The following is a 25269-nucleotide window of genomic DNA, read 5'->3' as shown; positions in this document are numbered from 1 at the left end:
CATGTTAAGGCTACATAGTAAACCAATCACAGAAATAATAAATATGTACTATAATCTCTTACAATTTAAAAATACTTGTCTTTTGGGAACACTATAATTATGCACTGTGCACTACACCTAAGCATAAGATGGATACACCAATCAAAGCATCTCTCCTTGAACTTTTGGGGCTGAAAGATAAATTATAATGGATGTTCTGACTAATTTAAGCTTAGATTAGACTCGATTTAGTGTCATTCTGATAGCATCAGTGCAAAAAAGGTAGCCTGGCATTGGTTTGAAATTTTAATGTTAATTTGAATTTTAAAAAGCATCTTACAAGAACAGAGTATGCCACTCTGTTAGTCAGTTCAATAAAAAAAAAATGTATGCATACAACGTAGCAACAGTGCAACAAGCATATAATATTTCACCACAGTATAAATTAAGCCAAGTCACAATTAAGGCAAAAACTCACCAATAATGAAATCGCATCAAGCAACGAGCCAACGTTGATGGTGTGAAATGGAAGAGAAATAAAATATGATAGCACTGTTAAGAACTGAAAGCTTTGGCTCAATACTGAACAGCAACAGTTGCACCTCAAATTTATTCTTTACAGCAGAAGCAAGTCATGCAGAATTTAATGCTGGTTAAGCAATAATGCAGCCTGGCAAATGTTGCACACTTTGCTTAAAGTAAAAGGGCTTTCACTACATAGCTGTATTTGTTACAACTAGAATCTGCAAGAACTCACCCAAGCATTCATACAGCTTTGCCACACAAAAAAGCCACAATTTAGGAAATCTCAATTGTCATTTATCTACTAAACTAACTTAATCCCTCAAGTACCTAACGAACACTGGTTGTAAGGATGTATTGGAAGAAGTCAAATTTTCTTTTAAACAGCAATATTCTTTAAAATTAAGCTTATTTTTTAAAAACATGGTACAAAAATCCCACCATAATACTCAAAGGAGCAAAGAAATAAAATGTATTACTGACCAGTTTCACATTTTGTATTCTATGTCATGAAAAATTAGACAATGTAATTTACAAGCATTGAGAACTAAAAAAGATCCTTCAATACTATATTAAAATATAATTTAGTACATTATAATTCTGCGAGGTGGAGTAAAATGTTCCTCATGAATATTCAGGTGTGCACTTAGTCACCCACTGGTGACAAACTGGCAAGTGAACTAAAGATCTTTCCTTTATTACAACTTTGAAGCCACCCCAAAAAACAGTTGAAGATTTAAAATGGAATTTTTTTTGCCTTTGAGGTAGTGCTGAATAAACAGGAGGTGTATTTGCATTCCATTTAAATTCTGAACAGGTCAGTTTATTTTATTTTGATTTATTGAAGTTATAGTCAAAAGTGGTAAATTCTCAAGCCATTTTTTCTCCCACTTCTTCGAAAGAAAGATATTTATTTTCTTTCCTTTACCTGATGAATCAAAAGTGTTACTTGTGGTTGTCATACCAAATGCTGCTTCAAAGTCAGGCTGCAAAACGTTATTCTGGACTGCAGGTTTTGGTGTAGTTGGTGTTGCCATAAATGCATTTCCAAAGCCTTAGAGAAACAGATAACAACATTTCAAATATTTAGCATTGCTTTTATAATGTCCTTTTCGATTATGGATGATGTTGGAGTGCTTATGCCTCCTCTAGGAAGAATTCTTGTGAAAAGCTGAACAGAGTGCAAGTTTGGACAGTTCTAAAACCAACAGTGTGGATAAGGTAGAGTGAATATAATCCTGATTGCAGTTACATAATACTGAGACAATACAATGTTATGCCGGTCTTTCAACTGCATCTACCTAATGCAGTAAATTTTCATGTAATATAATATCTCACAAAACTACAATAGTTACAAGTAAGCTTCAAATCAAGGAAAGCAGGCATTACTACTAAAATTATTCAGATAATTAATACAAATATATGCACGGATACTTCCAAGGTGAAGGAATATTTTTCAGTAGCCTGTCTTCTCCCCTCCCCTGCCACAATTAAAATAAAAGTCAGTTACCAGCTAGTAAGTCCGATGAAGCAGATGAACTGGAAATAGCCTGAGTGGCAGGCTGAGACTCGGGAGCAGAGCTGCCAAAAACATCTAGTATTGTGATCCAAAAATGCAGCACAAAAGTGAAGAAAGCACCAAACTTAGTCCAATTGGTTTCCACAAGCATCAGAATTTTTTTACACATGGCTTCCCATTGAAATATGAGGGAAGCAAGCTTATACAAAGGATAAGTTCAAATGTAAAGTTTAATAGGCTTAACAATGGATATAATATTAAAGGTAATTTCAACCTCAATTCATAAGGATAATCAGAGTATATCAAATATTTCTGTATCTCATGCTATCTAAATGAATTAGACAATTTATTTCATTTACTTAAGAGCCACAGTTTAAAATGCTGGTGTTGAACTATATTTCATTCAGTGAAAGCGACATTGGTAACAAAAAAGGGATGAGGTCCTGCAAGCAGAATATTGGAAGTTAGGAAATAAATTAAAAAGCAGGACCTCTAAGGTAGTAATCTCAGGATTACTCCCAGTGCCACGTGCTATCGAGAGCAGAAATAGGAGAATAGACCAGATGAATGCGTGGCTTGAGAGATGGTGTAGGAGGGAGGGGTTTAAATTCCTGAGGCATTGGGACCAATTCTGGGAAAGGCGGGAACTGTACAAGCTGGACGGGTTGCACCCAAGCAGAACCGGGACCAATATCATCATGGGGCATTTGCTAGTTCTGTTGGGGAGGGTTTAAACTAGTATGGCAGGGGATGGGAACTAAAGGGCAGGTACAAATAGGACAAATTCAGACCAGGAAACGGGAAGTAGAAGAGCAGTTAGTGAGGTAGTTAGTAACTCAAAGGCAAAAGATGCAAAGGTTAAATAGTGTTCAGCACAGGAATTTGATGGGGTTAAAGAGTATATACTTCAATGCAAGGAGTATTACAAACAAAGTAGATGAGCTAAGGGTACAGATAGACACATGGCAGCATATCATTGCTATAGTGGAAACTTGGCTCAAAGAGGGGGATAATTGGCAGCTCAATATCCCTGGATATAGAGTTTTCAGGCAGGATAGAGTGGGTGATAAAAAATGAGGGGTGGTAGCATTATTGGTTAAAGAGTCAATTACAGTTGAGAAGGGATGATATGCTAAATGGATCATCAATCGAGACCATATGGGTTGAGCTAAGAAATAAAAAAAAGGGGCAGTCACACTACTAGGAGTGCACTATAGACCCCCGAATAGCAAAAGGGAGATACAAGAACAAATATGTAGGCAAGCTTCTGAGTGCAAAAATAAGAGGCCAATAATAGTAGGGGACTTCAACTACCCTAACATCAACTGGGATTCAAACAGTGTGAGGGGCACAGTGGGCACAAAATTCTTGATCGGTGTCCAGGAGAACTTTTTTAGCCAGTACATGACAAGCCCAACAAGAGGAGATGCAATTCTAGATTTAGTTTGGAAAATGAAGACGGGCAAGTGGGTGAAGTGACACTGGGTATAGTGACCACAATTCGGTTGGTTTTAGCATTATTATGGAAAAGGACAGAGTTAAATCAGGAGTAAACGTTTTAAATTGGGGGGGGAAGGCAAATTTTACAGAACTAAGGTGATTTGGCAGAAGTGGACTGCTCACAACTATTTGAAGAGAAATCAGTGGCAAACCAGTGGGAGTCACTAAAAAGTGAAATTCTACAGGTACAATGCAGACACGTTCCCTCAAAGAAAAAGGGTGGCACTACCAAATTTAGAGCTCCCCGGTTGTCTAGAAATATAAGGGGCAAGATAAAGCAGAAAAAGAAACCTTATGACTGTCAGAAAACTAAATACTGCAGAAAGCCTAGGGGAGTATAGAAAGTACAGGGATGACGTAAAAAAGGAAAGCAAAGAGAGGGCATGAAAAAATATTAGCTCGTAAGGTTAAAGAAAACCCAAAGATGTTTTATCAGTACATTAAGAACAAGAGAATAGCTAAGGAAAAGGTGGGACCTATCAGGGATAAGGAGAGCTTGTGTGCAGAAGCAGAGGATGTGGGTAGGGCGTTGAATGAATATTTTGTCTCTGTATTCACAAAGGAAAGGGATGATCTGGACATAGTAGTTAAAGGGGAGAGGTGTGAAAGATTGGATTTTTTTTATTCGTTCATGGGATGTGGGCGTCGCTGGCGAGGCCAGCATTTATTGCCCATCCCTAATTGCCCTCGAGAAGGTGGTGGTGAGCCATCTTCTTGAACCGCTGCAGTCCGTGTGGTGAAGGTTCACCCACAGTGCTGTTAGGAAGGGAGTTCCAGGATTTTGACCTAGTGACGATGAAGGAACGGCGAGTTATTTCCAAGTCGGGATGGTGTGTGACTTGGAGGGGAATGTGCAGGTGGTGTTGTTCCCATTTGCCTGCTGCTCTTGTCCTTCTAGGTGGTAGAGGTCGTGGGTTTGGGAGGTGCTGTCGAAGAAGCCTTGGCGAGTTGCTGCAGTGCATCCTGTGGATGATACACACTGCAGCTACAGTGCGCCGGTGAAGGGAGAGAATGTTTAGGGTGCCAATCAAGCGGGCTGCTTTGTCCTGGATGGCGTCGAGCTTCTTGAGTGTTGTTGGAGCTGCACTCATCCAGGCAAGTGGAGAGTATTCCATCACACTCCTGACTTGTGCCTTGTAGATGATAGAAAGGCATTGGGGAGACAAGAGTTGAGTCACTCACCGCAGAATACCCAGCCTCTGACCTGCTCTTGTAGCCACAGTATTTATATGGCTGGTCCAGTTAAGTTTCTGGTCAATGGTGACCCCCAGGATGTTGATGGGAGATTTGGCGATGGTTATGCCATTGAATATCAAGGGGTGGTGGTTAGACTCTCTTGTTGGAGATGGTCATTGCCTGGCTTTTGTCTGGCGCAAATGTTACTTGCCACTTATCAGCCCAAGCCTGGATGTTGTTCAGGTCTTGCTGCATGTGGGCACGGACTGCCTCATTATCTGAGGGGTTGCGAATGGAACTGAACACTGTGCACTCGGTCAAATGCTGCCTTGATGTCAAGCGCAGTCACTCTCACCTCACCTCTGGAATTCAGCTCTTTTGTCCACGTTTGGACCAAGGCTGTAATGAAGTCTGGAGCCGAGTGGTCCTGGCGGAACCTAAAGTGAGCATCATTGAGCAGGTTATTGTTGAGTAAGTGCCGCTTGATAGCACTGTCGACGACACCTTCCATCACTTTGCTGATGATTGAGAGTAGACTGATGGGGCGGTAATTGGCCGGATTGGATTTGTCCTGCTTTTTATGGACAGGACATACCTGGGCAAATTTCCACATTGTCGGGTAGATGCCAGTGTTGCAGCTGTACTGGAACAGCTTGGCTAGAGGCACAGCTAGTTCTGGAGTGCAAGTCTTCAGCACTACACCTGGGATGTTGGATAAGGTAAACACAACAAGAGGGGAAATACTAGAGGGACTGGAATCCTTGATAAGTCACCAGGGCCAGATGGATTGTTTCCTCGGCTATTGAAGGAAGCCAGGGAGGAAATAGCGGATGCTCTGAGGATCATTTTCCAATCCTCACTAGATACAGGGGAGGTACTGGAGGACTCGAAGACAGCAAACATAGTACCATTGTTTAAAAGGGTATGAGGGAAAGCCTGAACAATTATAGGCTGGTCAGTCTTACCTCGGTGGTGGGCAAACTATTAGAAACAATATTGAGAGATAGGATAAAGTGTCACTTGGAAAGGCATGGTTTAATCGGGAATAATCAGCATGGATTTGTTCAGGGAAAGTCATGCCTTACAAATCTGATTAAATTCTTTGAGGAAGTGACAAGGAGAATTGATGAGGGTAGTGCAGTGGATGTTGTCTACATGGATTTTAGTAAGGCATTTGACAAGGTCCCACATGGCAGACTGGTCAAGGGTAAAAGCCCATGGGATACAGGGAAATGTGGCGAATTGGATCCAAAATTGGCACAGTAACAGGAAACAAAGGGTAATAGTCGATGGATGTCTTTGCGAATGGAAAGCCGTTTTCAGTGGTGTGCCACAGGGTTCAGTGTTGGGTCCCTTGCTGTTTGTGGTATATATTATTGATTTTGACTTGAATGTAGGGGGCATGATTGGCAAATTTGCAGATGACACAAAAATTGACCATGTAGTTGATAGTGAAGAGGAAAGCTGAAGACTCCAAGAAGATATCAATGGGTTGGTGGAGTGGGCGGAAAAGTGGCAAATGGAGTTCAACCTGGAGAAGTGTGAGGTAATGCACTTAGGGAGGGCAAACAGTAAAAGGGAATACGCAGTAAACGGGAATATATGAAAGGGGTAGAGGAAGTGAGAGACCTTGGAGCGCATGTGCACATGTCCCCGAAGGCGGCAGTACAGGTAGATAAGGTTGTGAAGAAGGCATACGGAATGGTCTCCGTTATTAGCAGAGGTATAGAATACAAAAGCAGGGATGTAATGATGGAACTGTATAAAACGTTGGTAAGGCCACAGCTGGAGTATTGTGCGCAGTTCTGGTCACCACATTACAGGAAGGAAGTAATTGCTCTGGAGAGTGTGCAGAGAAGATTTACAAGAATGTTGCCAGGGCTTGGAAACTGTAGCTACAAGGAGAGAATGGATAGGGTTGGGTTGATTTCCTTGGAGCAGAGGAGGCCGAGCGGTGACTTGACTGAGGTGTACAAAATTATGAGGGCCCAGATGGAGTAGACAGGAAGTACCTGTTTCCCCTAGCGGAGAGTTCAAGAACTAGAGGACATAGATTTAAGCTGATTGGCGGAAGGATTAGAGGGGGCATAAGGAAAAACATTTTTACCCAGAGGGTGGTGGGTGTATGGAATTCGCTGCCCGAATTGGTGGTAGAGGCAGGGACCCTCAACTCTTAAAAAGTATCTGGACCCGCACCTAAAGCGCTGTAAGCTGCAGGGCTATGGACTGGGTGCTGGAAGGTGGGATTAGAATGGGCGCCTGGTTGTTCTTTGAGCCGGTGCGGACACGATGGGCCGAATGGCCCCCTTCTGTGCTGTATCTTTTCTATGGTTCTATAAGCAAGAGCTCAGCTGAGCTGTTACTGCAGTAGATTTTGATAGTAGATAAGGACTGTACATGGGGAGAAAATCTATCTGCATTTTTACTTTTTCTAAACACTGGTTATTTTGAACAGCACTACTGCACTTGTCACAATATTCAGCCATGCTGTCATTTCAATTTTAAACATCAGCAAAGTCTAGTACAATGCTGAATGACTGCTTAGCTTGGGAAGAAATCTGAAGAAGTATACCCACCACCAAACAGATCAAGTACTGCTGAAGGTTCTGATTTAGCAGGAGAGGCACCGATTGTCGGTGGTGGTGCTACAAATGCATCAACTGTAGCAGGCAGCAAATATAAAGGAAAATAATATGTGAACAGCAGCAGAAGTACAAGAGATTTCTCAATAAGTTATACCCAAGCACACAACCCAAAAGATAGAGCGTACATGTCAGATAATTTCTGAAGTACAATGGTTTTCAATATATGATGCCTCGGTTACAACTTCCCACCAGATGACAGAAGTAAAATAGCTGAAATGAGTCTGTCTGCACAAAACCCAGTCCACAAACACCAGGCAACTCAAGTCTATTGGCACTTATATTTCTTACTCCCTGGTTTATCCTGTTTGAATTTTGTGGGCCTCGAAGTTTGAAAAGGATTGTTTCTAGTGCTGTTTTCTCATTGGTGGATAAATCCTAAATCAGAATACTAAGATCTGTTAGTCTCTGAAGCTAGAAATAGACAAATTAATGGGAACATTGATTTAAATTTTATCGGTGACCCATGGGGCTCCATGGTATGTACCGAAGCAGCCCATGAAGGCACAAAGCTTGGACACTCTTTTACTTCTTTAGTTTCTGAAGGAAGGATTTTAATGGTAGGGAAACTTTGCAAATACGATGATTAAGAACATGAATAAATTCATTAACAGCAGGCAAATTCCTCATTTGCATTAAAATCTAAATCTGTAGTTCACTAAAATCTAAATCATAGTTTGTGACACTAAAATACTTCAAAGTTCTGTACTTAAAACAAACAGCAAATGCTGGAATCTGAAATAAAAACACAAAATACTGGAAATCCATCAGCATCTGAAAAAGCAAGACAGGTTGACATTTGGGTGTATGACCTTTGGTCAGAACTGGAGGATAAGCGAGACCCCTAAAGGTTCTGAACAAAACAAAAATAGTTCGGGTGGGGAAGTGGAGGGGTGTCTGAAGAGAAAAAGAAGTTAAAATTCAGAAGTGCCATCTCCAGTCACATCATAATTACTGAGTTGAATGCTCAAGCAGGTTTTTGAGAAGCTGGAAGAGGGGAAACTGGTCGATTATACATAAAGATCCCTGTAAGGTATTGAAAAGGCATTAACAAAAAGGGCATGAAAATTGTTAATGGCATGGAAAAGATGCATAAAAAAGCAAAGGCAAATCCTTCTACAAGATACACAAACAAGACTTTCCCAGCAGACCCATTAGGGCCGATTTGACAAATGCACACACTATGTGCGGAGTCACCATTGATACGAAATTGTTGGTGCATTGCCCATAATTTTATGTCAATTAAAATTAATGGCTGGAAAAATCGCAGGGAGTGCACCTGTGATTTCCCGATGCGTGCTCCCAGTAAGTGAGCCTTCCAGCCAGGAGTACAATTTCATAAAGTTGTTCCTATTGTTTCAGCCTGCTCCTATCCAACTGAACTAGTCGCCTCTTATTTTGATTCCATTCTCCAACCCCCTCCCCTTCCCCCACCCCACCCTTGTCCAGTCACTACCTGTCTAACTCCATCAGTCTTTTGATGCCCTCCACTGCTCTCAGGATCTTGAGCACCCATTGTCTCCTTTCCTGGACTTACAATTGTTCCGCACATCCTGCACCAGCATTCAGCTCTAGGCTCTCCATTTCTTGCTTCAAGAGCAGCCCAGCTAGAGTCCATCCACCACCTCCATGCTCATCTACTGCTTGGCTGAACTTTTTATCACCCATAAAGGTGTCATTATGGAGACTGGCATGGGTCACAACTATGCTTGTCCTTTTGTCGGATATGTGGAACACTTCAAATTCTACCCTTACTCTGATTACTGCATCGGTGCCATTTCTTACTCAAGAATTTTATTCACTTTGCATCCAATTTCAACCCTTCAGTCAACTTTACGTAGTCTATATATAGACTCTTCCCTTGCATGGATTTCTCTTTTTACTTCGGAAATAGGATTTCCACAGACATTCAACTACGTTGATTATGCTTCATCCTGTATGCTCTCTATACAGCATGAACACCTTTCTTCTAGTTTCTGTCTTATTTGCTCTGTTGACTTAATTTTATGCACAGGAACGTCTTAAATGTGCTTTCTCTTTAGCTGAGGTTTTCCCACGTCCATCTCACTTTCATTGCCTCGCCCTCCTCTCATGATGACAGGGGCCCGCCCCCTTGTGCTCACCTACCTTGTTAGCTTTCACATTCACCAGATCATCTTCCTCCAACAATGGCATAATCATAACCACCAAGCATTTCTTCCCCTCTCCAGATATCCTTGTTCATTAATCTACTATCCTGACTTCCAGCTGCTGTCCTTGGCACTTCATCATGCAACTACAACAGCTGTAACACCTGTTCATTCACCTCTCCCTACTGCACTGCCCAAGGCCCCAAACACACCCGCCATTGGAGACAGCAATTTACACACATTTCCTACAAACTGGTATACTGTATTTGCTGCTCATTTTGTAGTCCGCTCTACATTGAGGAGCCGAAACATAAATCGGGTGAGCAATTTACCAAAAACTTCCATTCTGTCTCAAAGTGTGATCCTAACCTCTCCATGACTGGTCACAAACTCACCTTCTCATATCACTCTGACCTTAGTCTTTGGCTTCTTCCACTGCTCCAATCAAGCTCAATGCAAGCTTCAGGAACAGTATCTCACCGTTTTCCTCAGTCATTTGGTCCGAACATTGACTTCAGCAACTCCACACATTAGTTTTCTTAGCATGGGATGCACGTTTGGTCCACTGGCGTATGGGAGAAGCAGGAGAGAGCTGGGTTGACATGTTCTATGTAGACTTTTTGTTAGGGTTAGTTTGGGGGAAAGAGATCTGTCTTTTCTCCTTTTGGGTGCTGACAGTGTATTTCCGACATTTTCTGTTTTATTCAATGTTTACTGCATTTTCAGTTTTAGCCTTTTAATATTCCTCAATTTCTTGTTTCTTTGTCATGCATCTTTCCCAAGGTCTTTTCACATCCTTTTATTCTTTTAGTGTCTTTTAATTATCTCATCTTTATTTATCACTCTAGTTTTCACCTCTCATCAATTAACCCATTAACTGATCTGTGACAATAATCAGTACTTCTTCGACTTCTACCTATTATTCTCCCTTTTGTTTGGCTCAGGGGCGTGCTTCTCTTCCAGTCCTGACCAAAGGTCTACACCTAAAATATTAACTTCTTTTTTTCTTTTCAGATGCTTCCAGCATTTTCAATCGTTATTTCAAAGAGTTCGAAGTCAAGCGTATTCACTATAATTTAGCTTCTCGATTAAGAATCTGAAAAGTTAAAGTCAACTAAAAGCAAAACAAGTTCGCTACACATTTAATGTAAAAAAGTGAAATTTGTTATTATTAGCTTGGAGGATTGGCACATTTTCCACTTTAGATACACAGTGTGAGCATCCTACTCTCCCACGTCAGTATACTTAAGTATAGAACTCTCTTCACTGTGCCTCAATATCAGAAGAACAGCCTCCACACTTTTCTGCTTGCCATTTAAGCCACCTTCGAGCCTCTATCAACATTGTTGCCAATTTAGTTCAAGTTACAACATTTTTGTATTGTGGATCCATCCTCACCAGGAATTTGATGGGGATTCCCCAAATTCATTTCACATTGGACCTTTATAGCTATCAATCTAGGCTGTACTTTGAGCCTAGGTCTCATCTGCACCACCCAATCCCAAATCCAAGACTTTTTTTTTTAAAAAACTGCTTTGTTCATACAAAGACACTGTTACAATCCAATTTAGCTTTCACAGTTGCCAATCTTATGTGCTCAGAGAGAAAAGGAGGACTCACCGGATAACAGATCAGCAGTAAGACTACTTTCAGGCAAAGGGGAAGCCCCACGAGAAGGGGTTGAAAAAGCATCTTTAAAAAGGGAAAGTGAAAGCAAGTAAACAACAATAATTAAAAACTAAACTATTCCCCTTTCCAAAAAATGGCTTTATACACATTTTGAAAGTTAAAATGGATTCCAAAAGATTACACAAAATATTTAAAGTCTTTCTTGTTGTCTGAGGATTTCAGATGGGAAATGGACATTTTCCTGTTTTGTACCTGATGCAAACAGGTCTACACTAGGAGTTGCTTCTGGTTTGGGAGTTGTAGGTGCATTTGGTTCAGTAACAGAATCAAATAAATCTAAGAACAAAGATAAGAGACATTAATTCCCCTCCCCCACATAAAATCTCTGCAGTAAAAAAGTTTATATTGCTTTGAACACTTACCAAACAAATCTATTACACAAACTAACCTCAGAGCAGGAATAATACAAGTTTGTTCTAAGGAAGTTTTAAGTATGTTTGCAGCGAGTTTACTATTCATTAAAATTTATCTTGCTGAATTATCACTGCCTTAGATCAGAAATGTCAAGATAAAGAATAAAATTACCACCAAAAATATCAAGAACAGGTGCAGTGGTGGTGACAGTAGTATCAGCAGTTGTAGTGGTAGTAGCAGTAGTAGTAGCAGTCGCAGTAATAGTAGCGGTAGCGGTCGCAGTAGCAGTAGCAGTAACAGTAACAGTCTCAGTCGTAGTCACACTAGTAGTTGTGCTGGTAATGGCACTGGTAGTTGTACTGGCAGTTGCACTGGTAGTGGGGGTAGTTGCAGGAACGCTGACCTCAGCAGGCTTCATAGCAAAAAGGTCCAGTTCAGCAGCAGCCTCCGCACTACCTTCAGATGGTGCAAAAGGGTCTTTGGAAATGGGCAGAGGTGGGAAGAAAGAGGGTCAGAGGATGGAAAGTTAAGGGTTTACAATCAAGAAACTAGGGTTAACATCTACACATCAGCAGATTGGCTTATTTCTCCTCATAACATTTTTTTATTACATTAACCCTAGTTACATATTTTTGTAACAAGTACCAAAGTTGCATTTATACTGAACAACACTTTATACATTCCTCTCACAGCCAACTAGATTATACCACTATAATTGCTACCACCCAAAATCAGGAAATTGCACAGTATACCACTGATTAGATTACTTTGAATAGGAAGTTTAGTGATTTAAAAATAGAAGCTCAAAACGATTCCTTGTTTTAAACAAGAAATGTTACTTCTAGTATTTGTAGCTTTTTTTAAAATATAAATTTTGCATATGCTTGACAGACTGCTGATGGCAACAAGCCAAGAGGTGTTATTGAGCTTGACAACGCGATGGACAATGGGACTGTTTTAGCAAAGTGTGGGATAAAGAATACTTGGCCGAACCAGAGAAGGCACCCTGTTTGACCCAGACTGAGCTTTAGACCTCATCTGGAGGGCGGTGGGGGTTGGGATATAGGAGACAAATTTTTTGACTTCAGTCCAAAATGGCCGCAAAAGTTAAGAGTGCACCTGTGGTGCCCATCCAAGATCACATTTGGGAAGCATGAACTATTTTCAGGATTGGACCTCATCTGAGTTTTACCAGTGAGCTGCAGGTGCCAAACGGGTGCTCGCTGATTTTACATGGCAGAAAGAGCCAGCTGGCAGATAAAGCCAGCAAAGTGGGAGGTGGGGCGGGAGGAGAAAGGAGGTGAAGAGAGCGGGGTAGCAGCAGGCCGGAGATTATAGTGAGGCCAGAAGAAATTCCTCCTGGCTTCACGAAAATCTTTCTTAATAAAAAACTTACCGTTTCCCTTTAAGGATCATTGATTAGGCCGCACAATGCCCGGTACAGTTAAGGCTAGCATGCATGGCGCACGCTCCACTCATTTGTACATTAAAATTGCATAGGGTCCTATAGCTGGTGTAGGACCTTGATTTGCATATTTAAACAGCCTCTCTCTTGTTTTGGGCAGGAGTTCTGGGCGCATATTTAAAAGGCCTGCCTGAAAACTGAATAAAAACTGAAAATGCTCGAGAAGCTCAGCAAGTCAAGCAGCATCTATGGAGAAAAACAGAGTTAATGTTTCAGGTCGAAGACTTTTGCCAGTGCTGACGAAAGGTCTTCGACCTGAAACATTAACTATTTCTTTCTCCACAGATGCTGGCAGACTTGCTGAGCTTCTCCAGCATTTTCTGTTTTTATTTCAGGTTTCCATCTGTAGAATTTTGCTTTTGAAAACTGAACATGGGCAAATGGGTGTCCAAGGTATCTACCAGATTTTCCACCGCTGACTGCCCATTTTTCAGGTGAGAAACAGATGGCCAGCAACTGAAAATCACTACCCATATCTTCTTAAAGACTGCATACTTACAACTCTAAAACATTGCCTCTCTGCCTCTACTTCAGCCCCTCTGCTACTAAAATGCCTTTGTCACCTCCATTGCTAGCCTGCCATCCCACAGAAACTCAAACTTGGCCAAAACTCTACTGCATTTATTCTGCCCAGCACTGTCCTGCTCACCCACCACCCCTGTTCTTGTTGACCGAAACTGGCTCCCTGTCTACAATGTCTCAAATTCCTTCCTGGCCTCACCCCACCCTACTTCTGCAATCTTCGAGGCCTGTATTTCCAACAAAATTGCTCTGACTAGACCTCTTCTGCAACCCGACCCCCCCACCCTCAAAATCGTAAAATCATCCAGGAAACCCAAACTTCCGGGTTTCTAGCCCCCCCACCTCGATAAAATCATGCCCAATATGTCTATCGGTGAAGTATCTTGGAACTTTTACTATTAAGATATAATAAATACAAGCTATTGTTGTCATAATCTCAACTGGGAAAACCCCTCTCAGATGACAACATATTTAACTGGTTTGTCTTTAGCCAGTTGTCAATGAGCTGTGCAGGGATCAACAACCTACCTGGCTGATAATCCTGGTACCCAAATGTCTCTGAAAACTGAGCAGTAGCCAGGATTTCAGTTCAGCTGAGTACTGATTGTGTTAGCACTGGGACTGGGATTCGGGACCTTAGAATGCCAATTCCTGCTTCACGCAATAGCAGTTATGCAATGGGCATTTCTTCAGCCAAGAAATCCAAGGTGGTCTTTTCTGGCCTGAAAACCCAGGCCACGCTATGCATTTATCCAATAAATAGCTGAGCCATTCTTACCAACAAGATGCCAGGTATAGTCACCCATCTGTATTTAGTTGGCTGACCTGAGTCAAGTTGGCTGTAGGCATACTACAATTGGTCTCAATGGGTTTGAATTAGAGAAAGGAAAAAAAAACTTCTAAAATTTCTGCTGATAATCAAGCAACCCCTGACAGATAAGATTGTGTGTATGCTGCGCAAGGAAATAAATTGATCAGAAATAGTTTTTAGCAATGAAAAAAAAATTGTACATATGCTCAATGAATGTGGACTCATTTAATTTGTTCTTTTTCAGGAAACTCAAGTAAGCAGCCCCCTGCTCAGAAGTGCAGCTACTTTTCAATGAAAAGCAAAGGTCTGAACAGCCATTTATATAATTTCTTCTGGGATTCTGCCAACCTCCTGCTAAATTTACAGTGGGAGAGCCCCAAAGAAATTCAGGGCCACGTGCCTAATTTACTGCATTTTTGGCTTTTTATTAAACAAAATTGCAGTGCTCAAAGTTTGTGTGCACTGGTAGAAATGCTGTGTCCATCAAATTCAGGTGGGTGGCTTTCACCAGTTACTGTTTTAGCTACTAGTTCACATGCTATACTGAGACAGAAGTAGATTGAAGTGGTTGCAGAAAAGTTTGTTACCCAGACTGTACTACAGTTCCAGTTAGCTGGAAGAGGATGCATGACAGGAAGTTGCCTGCAAATAGCAAAATTACTGCAGGGAGATGGGGAGGCAGGGAAGCGAAGAGAAATGAGAAAGAAAGAAAGTGGTCCAGGGAACAAGAGTGTCTTGGATACTCAAAAACATTGTTTCATATTGTTCTGAAACCTGTTAAAGTAAAGTAGTGTTACAAATTTATGGGATAAAAGAACATAATAGGAACTGCTGAAAATAGACATCAAGGATATTTTGCTCTGTATGTCAGGTTGAAGAAAAATTCTCTTACTAAACTAAGGAGATTTATAATACTAGATTTTTTTTTCTTATATTTTGCTGTGTGTAAAGTAAATCACCAGGTTTTTACATATGTTAAAAAATTGTAGCTTAAAGTCTGAGAAGTCAGTTATTTTAAGCGAAATCCCACACAAGTAAATGACCCAAAAATCTAAAGTAGTTCACTGATAACCGCAAGTAAGCGAATGATATGAGACCCACCAGTTCCAGCGCATGCATCAAGCGCTGCTGCTGCAGGGGCTGCTGTTGCTCCTGCCCCTTCAGATGTTGTTGATTCTTCAGTAGGAGAAGCTGCAAATGCATCTAAGATGCATTACCAACACCATTCACAACAGAAAGTGGAGAGAAAAGCAAAAAGAAAAAAAAGACAGGGATATACAGAGCAAGAAACAAGTCACAAGTCTGTAGGCTAAAAGGCATATCAAAGTCCCTTTTACAGTATACAAATTTCCTAAGACCAGAGATCTAGATCTTGGAATTTAAGCCATGCAAGAAATCACATGAGGGTTTGGCTTCATATTTTCTAAAAGACAACTGGGATAAACAACATACAGAAAGAAAATGTGCATCAGTGTGTGTATTCTTCCCTTTGAAGTGTGCATCTTTTTGGCTTATTTATTCACATTTTAATTACTTTATATTCTAGCACATCAATGGTCTTTTAATGTTTGCTTTTATGTCTATTAGAATTAAAGGAGTGATTTGTAGACCTACATACATTTAGCAAAATGGTACTAAAATAGGGAAGAAATTTATACACTACTGTAGACATCTAATTGCAATTTGTAACTTTGACTAAAATACCAGTGAAACTGAACAATTATTCAGATACATTCTCTGATACAACTAGTACAGTTCATAGTTTTAGCTTCATGTTGCATGCTTGCGTTCAAAGTGAAGGATGATGGCACTATTTTCGACTTCACATACAGTTGCAAACACCCTTGTAAGACACTTAACAGGTCAGATACAACAGAGCCCTCATTGCTCTGGTAATGTACCTAAATCGCAAACTAAAGACAGTGATGTGGATGGGCACACAAATCTTAATACACAGCTACTGAATTGCCACAGAGAACCATACAAGGATGATGGTTCTGAGGTGGAGTGATGTGTTGTAACAGTTGAAGCAACTGACATCCCAAAATAGCCTATTCATATCTGGACATGCCCTATATCCACCTGACACAAATCAAATCCCTTCAGCCAATACAGTATGTGCTGTTAGGTACATATAATGTGGTATCTCCTTAAACCCCTTTCCCCTGCCTCCTCCACCCTCATCTCCAACAAGTGTGAGGAGCTCATGAGCCTTTGTCACTAAGATTGAGACCATCCATTCTGCTGCATTCTTCCCTTCCCCTAGCCCACCAAGCCAAACTTCCTCCAACGCTCCCCCTACCCAGCCCTAGCTCAGAACTTGCATCTTTCTCTAGTTTCTCTCCTAGCTCCTCTCATACCACTTCTAAGCTCATCTTATCCATAAGACCCACTTACAGCTCTCAACCCCATTCCCACTAAACTGCTGACCACCTGTTTCCTCTCCTCTGGTACTGTCCCCCTCACTTTCAAATCAGCTGTCATCATCGCCCTCCTTAAAAAAACCCACTTTTGATCCCTCTGTCCTTGCAAACTACCACCATCTTCAACCTCCTGTTCTTCTCCGAAGCCCTTGAACATGTTGTCGCCTCCCAAATCTGTGCCCATCTTTCTCACAATGCCATGTTTGAATCCCTCCAATCATTTTCCGCCCCACCACAGCACTGAAATGGCCCTAATCAAAGTCACAAATGACATTCTATGTGATTGTGACCATGGTGCACTATCCTTCCTTATTCTTCACGAACTGTCTGGAGCCTTTGACACAGTTGACCACACCATCCTCCTCCAACTCCTCTATCGTCCAGTTCAGTGGGACTGCCCTCGGCTGGTTCCATTCTTATCTATCCAGTTGTAGCCAAGAATTTCCTGTAATAGCTTCTCTTCCCACTCCCACACCGTAACCTCTGGAATACCCCATGTATTTATCCCTGACCCCCACCTATTTCTCATCTACATACTGTCTTTCGACGACATCATCCGAAAACACGTCAAGTTCCAGCTCGACCTCAATACCACTGCCTCTGTGTTGTCACACCGCTTGTCCAACACCCAGTACTGGATGAGCAGAAATTTCCTCCAATTAAACATTAGGACGACCAGAGCCATTGTCCTCGGCCCCCGCCACAAACTCCATTCCCCTCCCTGGCCACTGTCTGAGGCAGAACCAAACTCTTTGCAACTTACGCGTCCCTATTTGACTGAGCTGAGCTTCCAACCCCATATCCTCTCCATCACCAAGACCACCTACTTTGACCTCTAATATCTCCCGGCTCCGCCCCTGCCTCAGCCCATCGGCTGCTGAAATGCTCAACCATGCTTTTGTTACCCCCAGACTCGAATTTTCCAATATTCTCCTGGCTGATCTCCCATCTTCCACCCTCCATAAACTTGAGCTCATCCAAAACTGTGCTGCCCGTATCCTAACTCGCACTAAGTCCTGTTCACCCATCACCCCTGTGGTCGCTGACCTACATTGCCCCTGGTCCGGCAACGCTTTGATTTTAAAATTCTAATCCTAGTTTTCAAATCTCTCCATGGCCTTGCCCCTTGCTGTCTCTGTAACCTCATCTGGCACTACAACTCAGATCTCTGCGCTCCTCCAATTCTAGCCTCTTGCGCATCCCCAATTTTAAATCACTCCACCATTAGCAGTCGTGCCTTCAGCTGCCTAGGCCCCAAGCTCAGGAATTCCCTCCCTAAACCTCTCCGCCTCTCTATTCTCCTTTAAGACGCTCCTTAAAACCTACCTCATTGACTAAGCTCATATCTCATGTGGCCCTGTGTCAAATTTTGTTTGATAATTGCTCCTGTGATGCGCCTTGGGACGTTTTACTACGTTAAAGGCGCTATATAAATGTAAGTTGTTCTCACATGGATTTAATTTTAGGATGTTACACAATTTTTCTCAGAAAACTGTGTATGTTATTTTTAAACTAGAATTGATAGCAGTCTCTTATTTTTAAAGCAGTTCCCTATGCATTTTTTAAGACTGAGCATACTACATTATATTGATTATTTTTTTCTGAAAGCAGAGATAATTGAACAATTCACAAAGTAAGGCATATTCATGACATTTTTTTGTTCATGAGCAATTTGTTGCCAACCACAAACATTGGATTTAAATGTTATTTCTTGCACATCAGCAGTATTAGTACCTTTACTTGTATAGGCTGATTGGGTAAAGTTTCTAGGATGTTTATCCTGTACAGGAATGGAATGAAAACTGTCACCATTAAGTAAAATTCAGATACTGTAAATACAACTGAGGTTATTTTGTGCCTGGGCAAACTTTTGAAACCACTTTGAGAATCTCGACTTATTGGAAAAGAGAATGCAACTGGAATCGTTGGGCTGCGTCAAAGTTATATTGTATTATATGTGAACTGATTTGAAAATCATGTTAGTACGTTACACCTTTGCCAGTAAGTCTGGCTGCTAAGGTAACAGTAGCAGGACAGATGCAAGAACTGTGTCTTCCCTCAATTTACACATTCTTGGGTTTAAACATTGACTGACCCTAATTTATCAATGTAACTGTATGAGTGTACATTTAGGATAAATCATTCTTTCTTCGACGTTCAGCAATCATATGAAGCAGAACTTTAAAATGGACTCTTCACTGAGCATCAAAGCAGATACTGAAACACAAATTGGAGGATTAAAAAAAGAGACGCAACAAATCTTGCTTGAATAACAGGCTCAGAACATCAGCAAGGAACCTGTGGTTGGGCCTGCAAGTGGCCTCAAGGTACCTGAGCAAGGGAGTACAAAAAAATTAGATGAATTTCTCACTTCTTATTGTTACCCAATGATTTGTACTGGAAGTGTGCATGTGTGGATACCTGATGACAACATGATCAGGCTTGGTTGTGATGCCTCTCATAAAAACCTGACAAGATTATTTAGGTTCACTCCCAGTTCTGATGAAAGGTCATCGACCTGAAACATTAACTCTGTTTCTCTCTCCACAGATGCTGCCTGATCTGCTGAGTATTCCCATTTCACTATTTTTCCATTGATGCACAGTACTATATATTCAGAGTAAAAACAAAGTGTGTTAGGCAGCTAATGTTTTCACAAGTTCCCTCGATATGTTCATGTTTTTAAGTCAGATCAAGGTGAGGTTTATGGCCAGTTTAAAAAGTCCCTCATTGAATAGATTTTCTGCTTGGTTACTAATGTTTGAGTTCAAACATACATTTCTACCCAATAATAGGTATTAAGTTGACTCACATAAAAGAACTGTGAAGACTTATAAAAGCACAAATCATTTCACATCACAGTAAATTTCACCAAATATCCACAATCACCACTTAAGTTAATTCTCTCTAGTTTCCATAGTCTAAAGATACTTCAACAGTCCAACATAAGGTATTCCCCTTATCAGCTGTAGCCAAGAATACAGAACATGTTGAAAATCTTAACTACTGAACAAAGATCTCTCCAGTCTAGGAGACATCAGTATCACTGAGCTAAGAGATGCTAGAACACCCAAACTGACCTCCAAAAAGATCCAGATCAGTGGTTGTTGCTGTAGCAGCAGCAGCAGTAGGTGAAGTAGTATCAGCAGTTGTAGGAGGAGTGGTCAGGGAAGTCTCTGCTGCAAATGGATCAGAAGGTTGTGCCTCAGAGGCATTAGGAAGGGCAGGAGAAGCCAAAGAATCTGTATTGCCAGTGTCAAAGGAAAGAGGGGGAAGAAAAAGGAATAAAAACATTCTCTTGAAGCCAGACTCCAACTATCTAGTTTAGAAAATAATGCAAAAGTGTAGGAGTACATCCGCAGGTGACTGCTTTCAAATTTTGGATTAATGAATTCTAATAAACCACATTTAAACAAACTACTCACCTTCACCTAACAGATCTGTTATATCCATTGCAAAGATGCAGAGTGAAGAAAGCGTAAAAAGATAACAGTTCAATAAAGGGTACCTTTAGTAATAAAAGAACCTAATTATACTATGGATTTCAGGAACAATCTTCATTTTAAATTGAAGTACAGTAACTAAGTTCAAATTATATAGAGAATATCAAAAACAATACAACATTCAATATTACCATATATTATGCTTTCTGCCTTCTTCCTACAAATGTCAAACTCTTTAGATTTTCTGCTAGTTTACTGAGAACTGTTCAGAACAAAAATGCCACTTCAGTGCCATCTCAAATTTCAAGTATGAAGACAACATAGAAATCACAATTAGCCTTTTCTTCCAATTATTTCATGTAATTGAGACATGCTATCTGAAATGACTTTAAACATGACCATTTTAGGCATCACTACCAACAAGGCTGAAATGATAGACATGTCAAGTTACAAGGTTTCAAGCGCATTGCAATCAGCTCAAAAGTAGGTTTGCAACAGATTTAATTTTTCTATATTCTGTAGCTTAGGAAAATCAGTTGAAGCTGCTTGTTAATGCATTACATGTGGAAACATGATTTTTATCTCTTATTTCTATATATTAGTGTTACAAAATAGTGACTGTAGCCTGAGAATGCAATAAGTAGTACCACAACACATTTAAAATTTACTATATAAAAGCATATTGTAGCTTTTATAGAAGCCAGCATATGCTTTTGAAATGTCATGTTTGGAGCTTCCTCGTGAATATATTTTAAAAACAATTACTGCCAAAATCACCTAGTCAGTTCAAGCAAGACAAAATAATCAGCCTATCCTGTGTCATGGTACCAGGCATTAACCGCGATATTAGATCAGACTGCAAGACAGTGGGAATGTACAACTACAGCCAATTCAGCTATCAAAATGGCAATAAACAGCCCTGGTGGAATAGCTGGAGTGATATGTATACGAGATGGTTTTCTAGTTCAGTATGTTGAGGAACCAACTATTTTAGACCTAGTATTGTGAAATGAGAAAGGGTTAAATAATCTTGTTGTAAAAAAGCCCTTAGGGAAGAGTGACCATAATATGATAGAATTCTTCATTAAGTTTGAAAGTGATGTAGTTTAATCCGAAACTAGGGTCTTAAATCTAAACAAAGGGAACAAGAAGGTATGAGGCGCAAATTGGCTGTGATTGATTGGGGAGCTACATTAAAAAGGTATGACGGTAGACAGGCAATGGCTAGCACTTAAAGAATTAATACATAATTTGCAACAAATATATATTTCTTTAAGCACAAAAACCCAACAGGAAAAATGATCTAACCGTGGCTAACAAGAAATTAAAGGTAGTATTAAATCAAAGAAAAAGGCATATAAAGTTGCCAGAAAAAGTAGTAAGCCTGAGGATTGGGAGCATTTTAGAATTCAGCAAAGGAGGGCCAAGAAGTTGATAAAGGGAAAATGGAAAATGAGAGTAAACTGGCGAAAAACATAAAAACGAATTGTAAAAGCTTCTATAGGCATGTAAAAAGGAAAAGACTGACGAAGGAAATGTGGGGTGCCTTACAGACAGAGATGGGAGAATTTATAATGGGGAATAAGGAAATAGCAGAGAAATTAAACAAATACTTTGGGGGTGATTTTAAATCCGAAAGAACGGATGGGTTGGGGGGTGGGTGGGAGTTGAAAATAGTTGTTTTTTTGGGTCGCAACCGCAACCCGGCTTTATTTCTGGGTTTAACGTCAGCGCGTAAAAGTACAGGCTTCCCACTGGAAATGCAAAGTCCGAAAATTTTGCGGTTGCGACCCAAAAAAACAACTATTATCAACTCCCACTCGCCCCCAACCCACCCGTTCTTGGGGTTTAAAAATCACCCCCCTTGTGTCTGTCTTCATGGAAGAAGAAACAAAAAACCTCCCAGAAATACTAGAGAACCAAGGGTCTGGTGAGAATGAGGAACTGAAGGAAATTAGAATTAGTAAAAAAAAGTACTAGAGAAATTAATGGGACTGAAAGTCAATAAATCCCAAGGACCTGATGATCTACATCCCAGGGTTTTCAAAGAGGTGGCTATAGAGATAGTGGATGCATTGGTTGTCATCTTCCAAAATTCTATAGGTTCTGGAACGGTTCTTACAGATTGGAGGGTAGCAAATGTAACCCCACTATTTAAGAAAGGAGGGAGAGAGAAAACAGGGAACTACAGACCTGTTAGCCTGACATCAGCAGTAGGCAAAATGCTAGAATCTATTATAAAGGATGTGATAACAGGACACTTAGAAAATAATAATAGGATTTGGCAGAGTCAACATGGGTTTATGAAAGGGAAATCATGTTTGTCAAACCTATTGGAGTTCTTTGAGGATGTAACTAGTTGATTAGAAAAGGGGGAACCAGTGGATGTAGTGTATTTGGATTTTCAGAAGGCTTTCGATAAGGGGCCACACAGGAGATGGTGAACAAAGTTAGAGCACATGGAATTGGGGGTAATACACTGGCATGGATTGAGAATTGGTTAACAAGACAGAAAGCAGAGAGTAGGAATAAATGGGTCTTTTTCAGGTTGGCAGACTGTGACTAGTGAGGTACCGCAGAGATCGGTGCTTGGGTCCCAGCTATTCACAATCTATATCAATGATTTGGATGAGGGGACCAAATGTAATATTTCCAAGTTTGCTGATGACACAAAACTAGACAGGAATGTGAGTTGTGAGGAGGATGCAAAGAGGCTTCAAGGGGATATAGACATGCTAAGTGAGTGGGCTAGAACATGGCAGATGGAATATAATGCGGAAAAATGTGAAGTTATCCACTTTGGTAGGAAAAACAGAAATGCAGAGTATTTTTTAAATGGTGAGAGATTGGGAAATGTTGATGTTCAAAGGGACCTGGGTGTCCTTGTACATGAGTCACAAAGCTAACATGCAGGTGCTGCAAGCAATTAGGAAGGTAAATGTTATGTTGGCCTTTATTTCAAGAGGAGAAAAAATGTCATACTGCAATTATATAGGGCCTTGGTGAGACTGCACCTGGAATATTGTGTACAATTTTGGTCTCCTTACCTAAGAAAGGATATACTTGCCATAGAGGGAGTGCAACGAAGGTTCACCAGACTGATTCCTGGGATGGCGGGATTGTCGTATGAGAGATCGAGTAGACTAGGCCTGTCTTCTCTAGAGTTTAGATGAAAGGTGATCTCATTGAAACATACAAAATTCTTACAGGACTCGATAGGGTAGATGCAAGGAAGATGTTTCCCCTAGCTGAGGAGTCCAGAACCAGCGGTCACAGTCTCAGAATAAGGGGTAGACCATTTAGGACTGAGAGGAGGAGAAATTTCTTCACAGAGGGTGGTGAATCTTTGGAATTTTCTACTCCAGAGGACAGTGGAGGCTCAGTCATTGAGTACATTCAAAACAGAGATTAATAGATTTCTAGATATTAAAGGCATCAAGGAATATGGGGATAGTGCAGGAAAATGGTGTCAAATGCAGCCATGATCTTGTTGAATGGCGGAGCAAGCTCAAGGGGCCGGATGGCCTACTCCTGCTCCTATTTCTTATGTTCTTATATCACACTAATTTAAGAACACAAATAGATTTTTTATTTGACTGTTTGCTGTTGCCAAAATAGTAGAATAACCTGTTTACCACCTGAGCTTCATTGAAGCTGGCTATTCTACCCAATTTTCCCCCTTTCCTGTTTTTTCCTACTGCTACTTCTGCACTTGTTATGTCAAACCATAGACCAATTTACTCAATACAGCTGAGTGAAATGCAGCAGAGAGATAAAAACAAAAGAGGAAACACTGTTATAATACAAAGTAAGTGTTCTGAAATGGAGCTGCTGCTTTTCATTTAATTCATTTAAACAGGATACTCAATTTGATTAAATGGTCTGGAAGTCATTGAGAGTCATAAGAAAAGGATTTGTGCAGTGATATTTTATTCTTAAGTGGGATTTTTATTGTGTTATTAAATAGGCCCACTCTACAGACAGTTATACTGCCAATTGTATAGATACAAATTTTTTTTTGATACCTTCAAAGTATTTAACATGTTGATGATTGATGTAATTTGAAAATCAGCCAATTCAGTCTAAAACACCTAATGAGAAAATACTGAAGTAATCAGAAACCAAAAAGGAAAAAAAGCTTACTGAATATGTTCATGCATAATAGCTTTTCTTCCTACAATCACATTTTTCATCCTGACTGCAGACCAAAATTTATTTTCTGCTTTTTGTATTCAGTTTGGCACAGATTTTTTTTTAAAAACCTACATAAAAAGGACTGCAAATTTAAATTAGTGACAGTATAAAACTTTGGAGCAAAACTGCATCAGTAATTTTGCAATACAACACTCATTCCAAATTCTGAAGGAAAACTGCACCAAAAACTTAGCAATACAACACTCATTCGAATAGAGATCCTTCTCCAAAAATCAATAGTAAGCATTTAGTGGCAAAGAGAAATAACCAAGAGGGTTCAGTATCAGCCACCCATTAAACTGATTTTCCGATTCCCAAATTGAAACCACGCAGAATCAATACATTAAGAATATTTTGCCAGGGGGTTAAAAGTATTCTTGCAATGCACCATTCTCACCTCCCCAAGCACTGGCTGGTGGATTAGCGGCTACTGTCGATTGCACTGTAGATGTAAAATCTGGTTGTAGATCAAGAAGATCACTGGACAATTTGGATGCACTGAAGTGGAAAAGGAAATACCATTAATAATTTTGCTATTTCAAGTTAAAATTATTGAAATACTTCTCCCCTTCAAATGCAAGAATTTGTACTACAAAATATGTGTAACTGAACAAACTTGTGGTCTTTCCCTAGTGCAGACATCGGAATAGAATTGTTTTTATTGCAGAAATTATAAATAAATACATTTTTAAATAAAAGTATTATCCTGAGAAACCATTAGTGCAAACACATAAGAGGCTGCCATCCTCTGTGCTGAGCCTATCATCCGGTACAGAGTACTAAAATAGCCAATGGCACGTACACATACATCTGATTTACGTTTAATTTTGGTACTTTGAATTGGGGAGCAGGGGTGAAAATATTGCCTTCTAGTTCTGTCTTGATACACCGGTTCCTAAGT

The 25269-nt window shown here is 40.4% G+C and overlaps 1 protein-coding gene across 3 annotated transcripts in view; it reads right to left on the bottom strand.

Annotated features, from left to right (window-relative positions):
- Positions 1 to 25269, bottom strand: part of snap91a (synaptosome associated protein 91a) — a 237765-nt gene that overhangs the window by 29545 nt on the left and 182951 nt on the right. Inside the window, exons 13-21 of one of the 3 annotated variants that reach the window (XM_067984781.1) lie at positions 24766 to 24866; positions 19812 to 19973; positions 15410 to 15511; positions 11682 to 11987; positions 11349 to 11432; positions 11088 to 11159; positions 7273 to 7356; positions 2012 to 2095; positions 1430 to 1555 (exon numbers count right to left, since the gene is read on the bottom strand). In XM_067984781.1, the coding sequence (XP_067840882.1) occupies positions 1430 to 1555; positions 2012 to 2095; positions 7273 to 7356; positions 11088 to 11159; positions 11349 to 11432; positions 11682 to 11987; positions 15410 to 15511; positions 19812 to 19973; positions 24766 to 24866 (1121 nt within the window). The remainder of the gene's footprint in view (positions 1 to 1429; positions 1556 to 2011; positions 2096 to 7272; positions 7357 to 11087; positions 11160 to 11348; positions 11433 to 11681; positions 11988 to 15409; positions 15512 to 19811; positions 19974 to 24765; positions 24867 to 25269) is intronic. The other 2 variants (XM_067984782.1, XM_067984783.1) reach the window with 2 other exon arrangements.

The sequence above is a fragment of the Heptranchias perlo genome, chromosome 5 (genome assembly GCF_035084215.1).
Source record: "Heptranchias perlo isolate sHepPer1 chromosome 5, sHepPer1.hap1, whole genome shotgun sequence".
Lineage (NCBI taxonomy): Eukaryota > Metazoa > Chordata > Chondrichthyes > Hexanchiformes > Hexanchidae > Heptranchias > Heptranchias perlo.
This window is presented reverse-complemented; position numbering and strand designations above follow the sequence as displayed.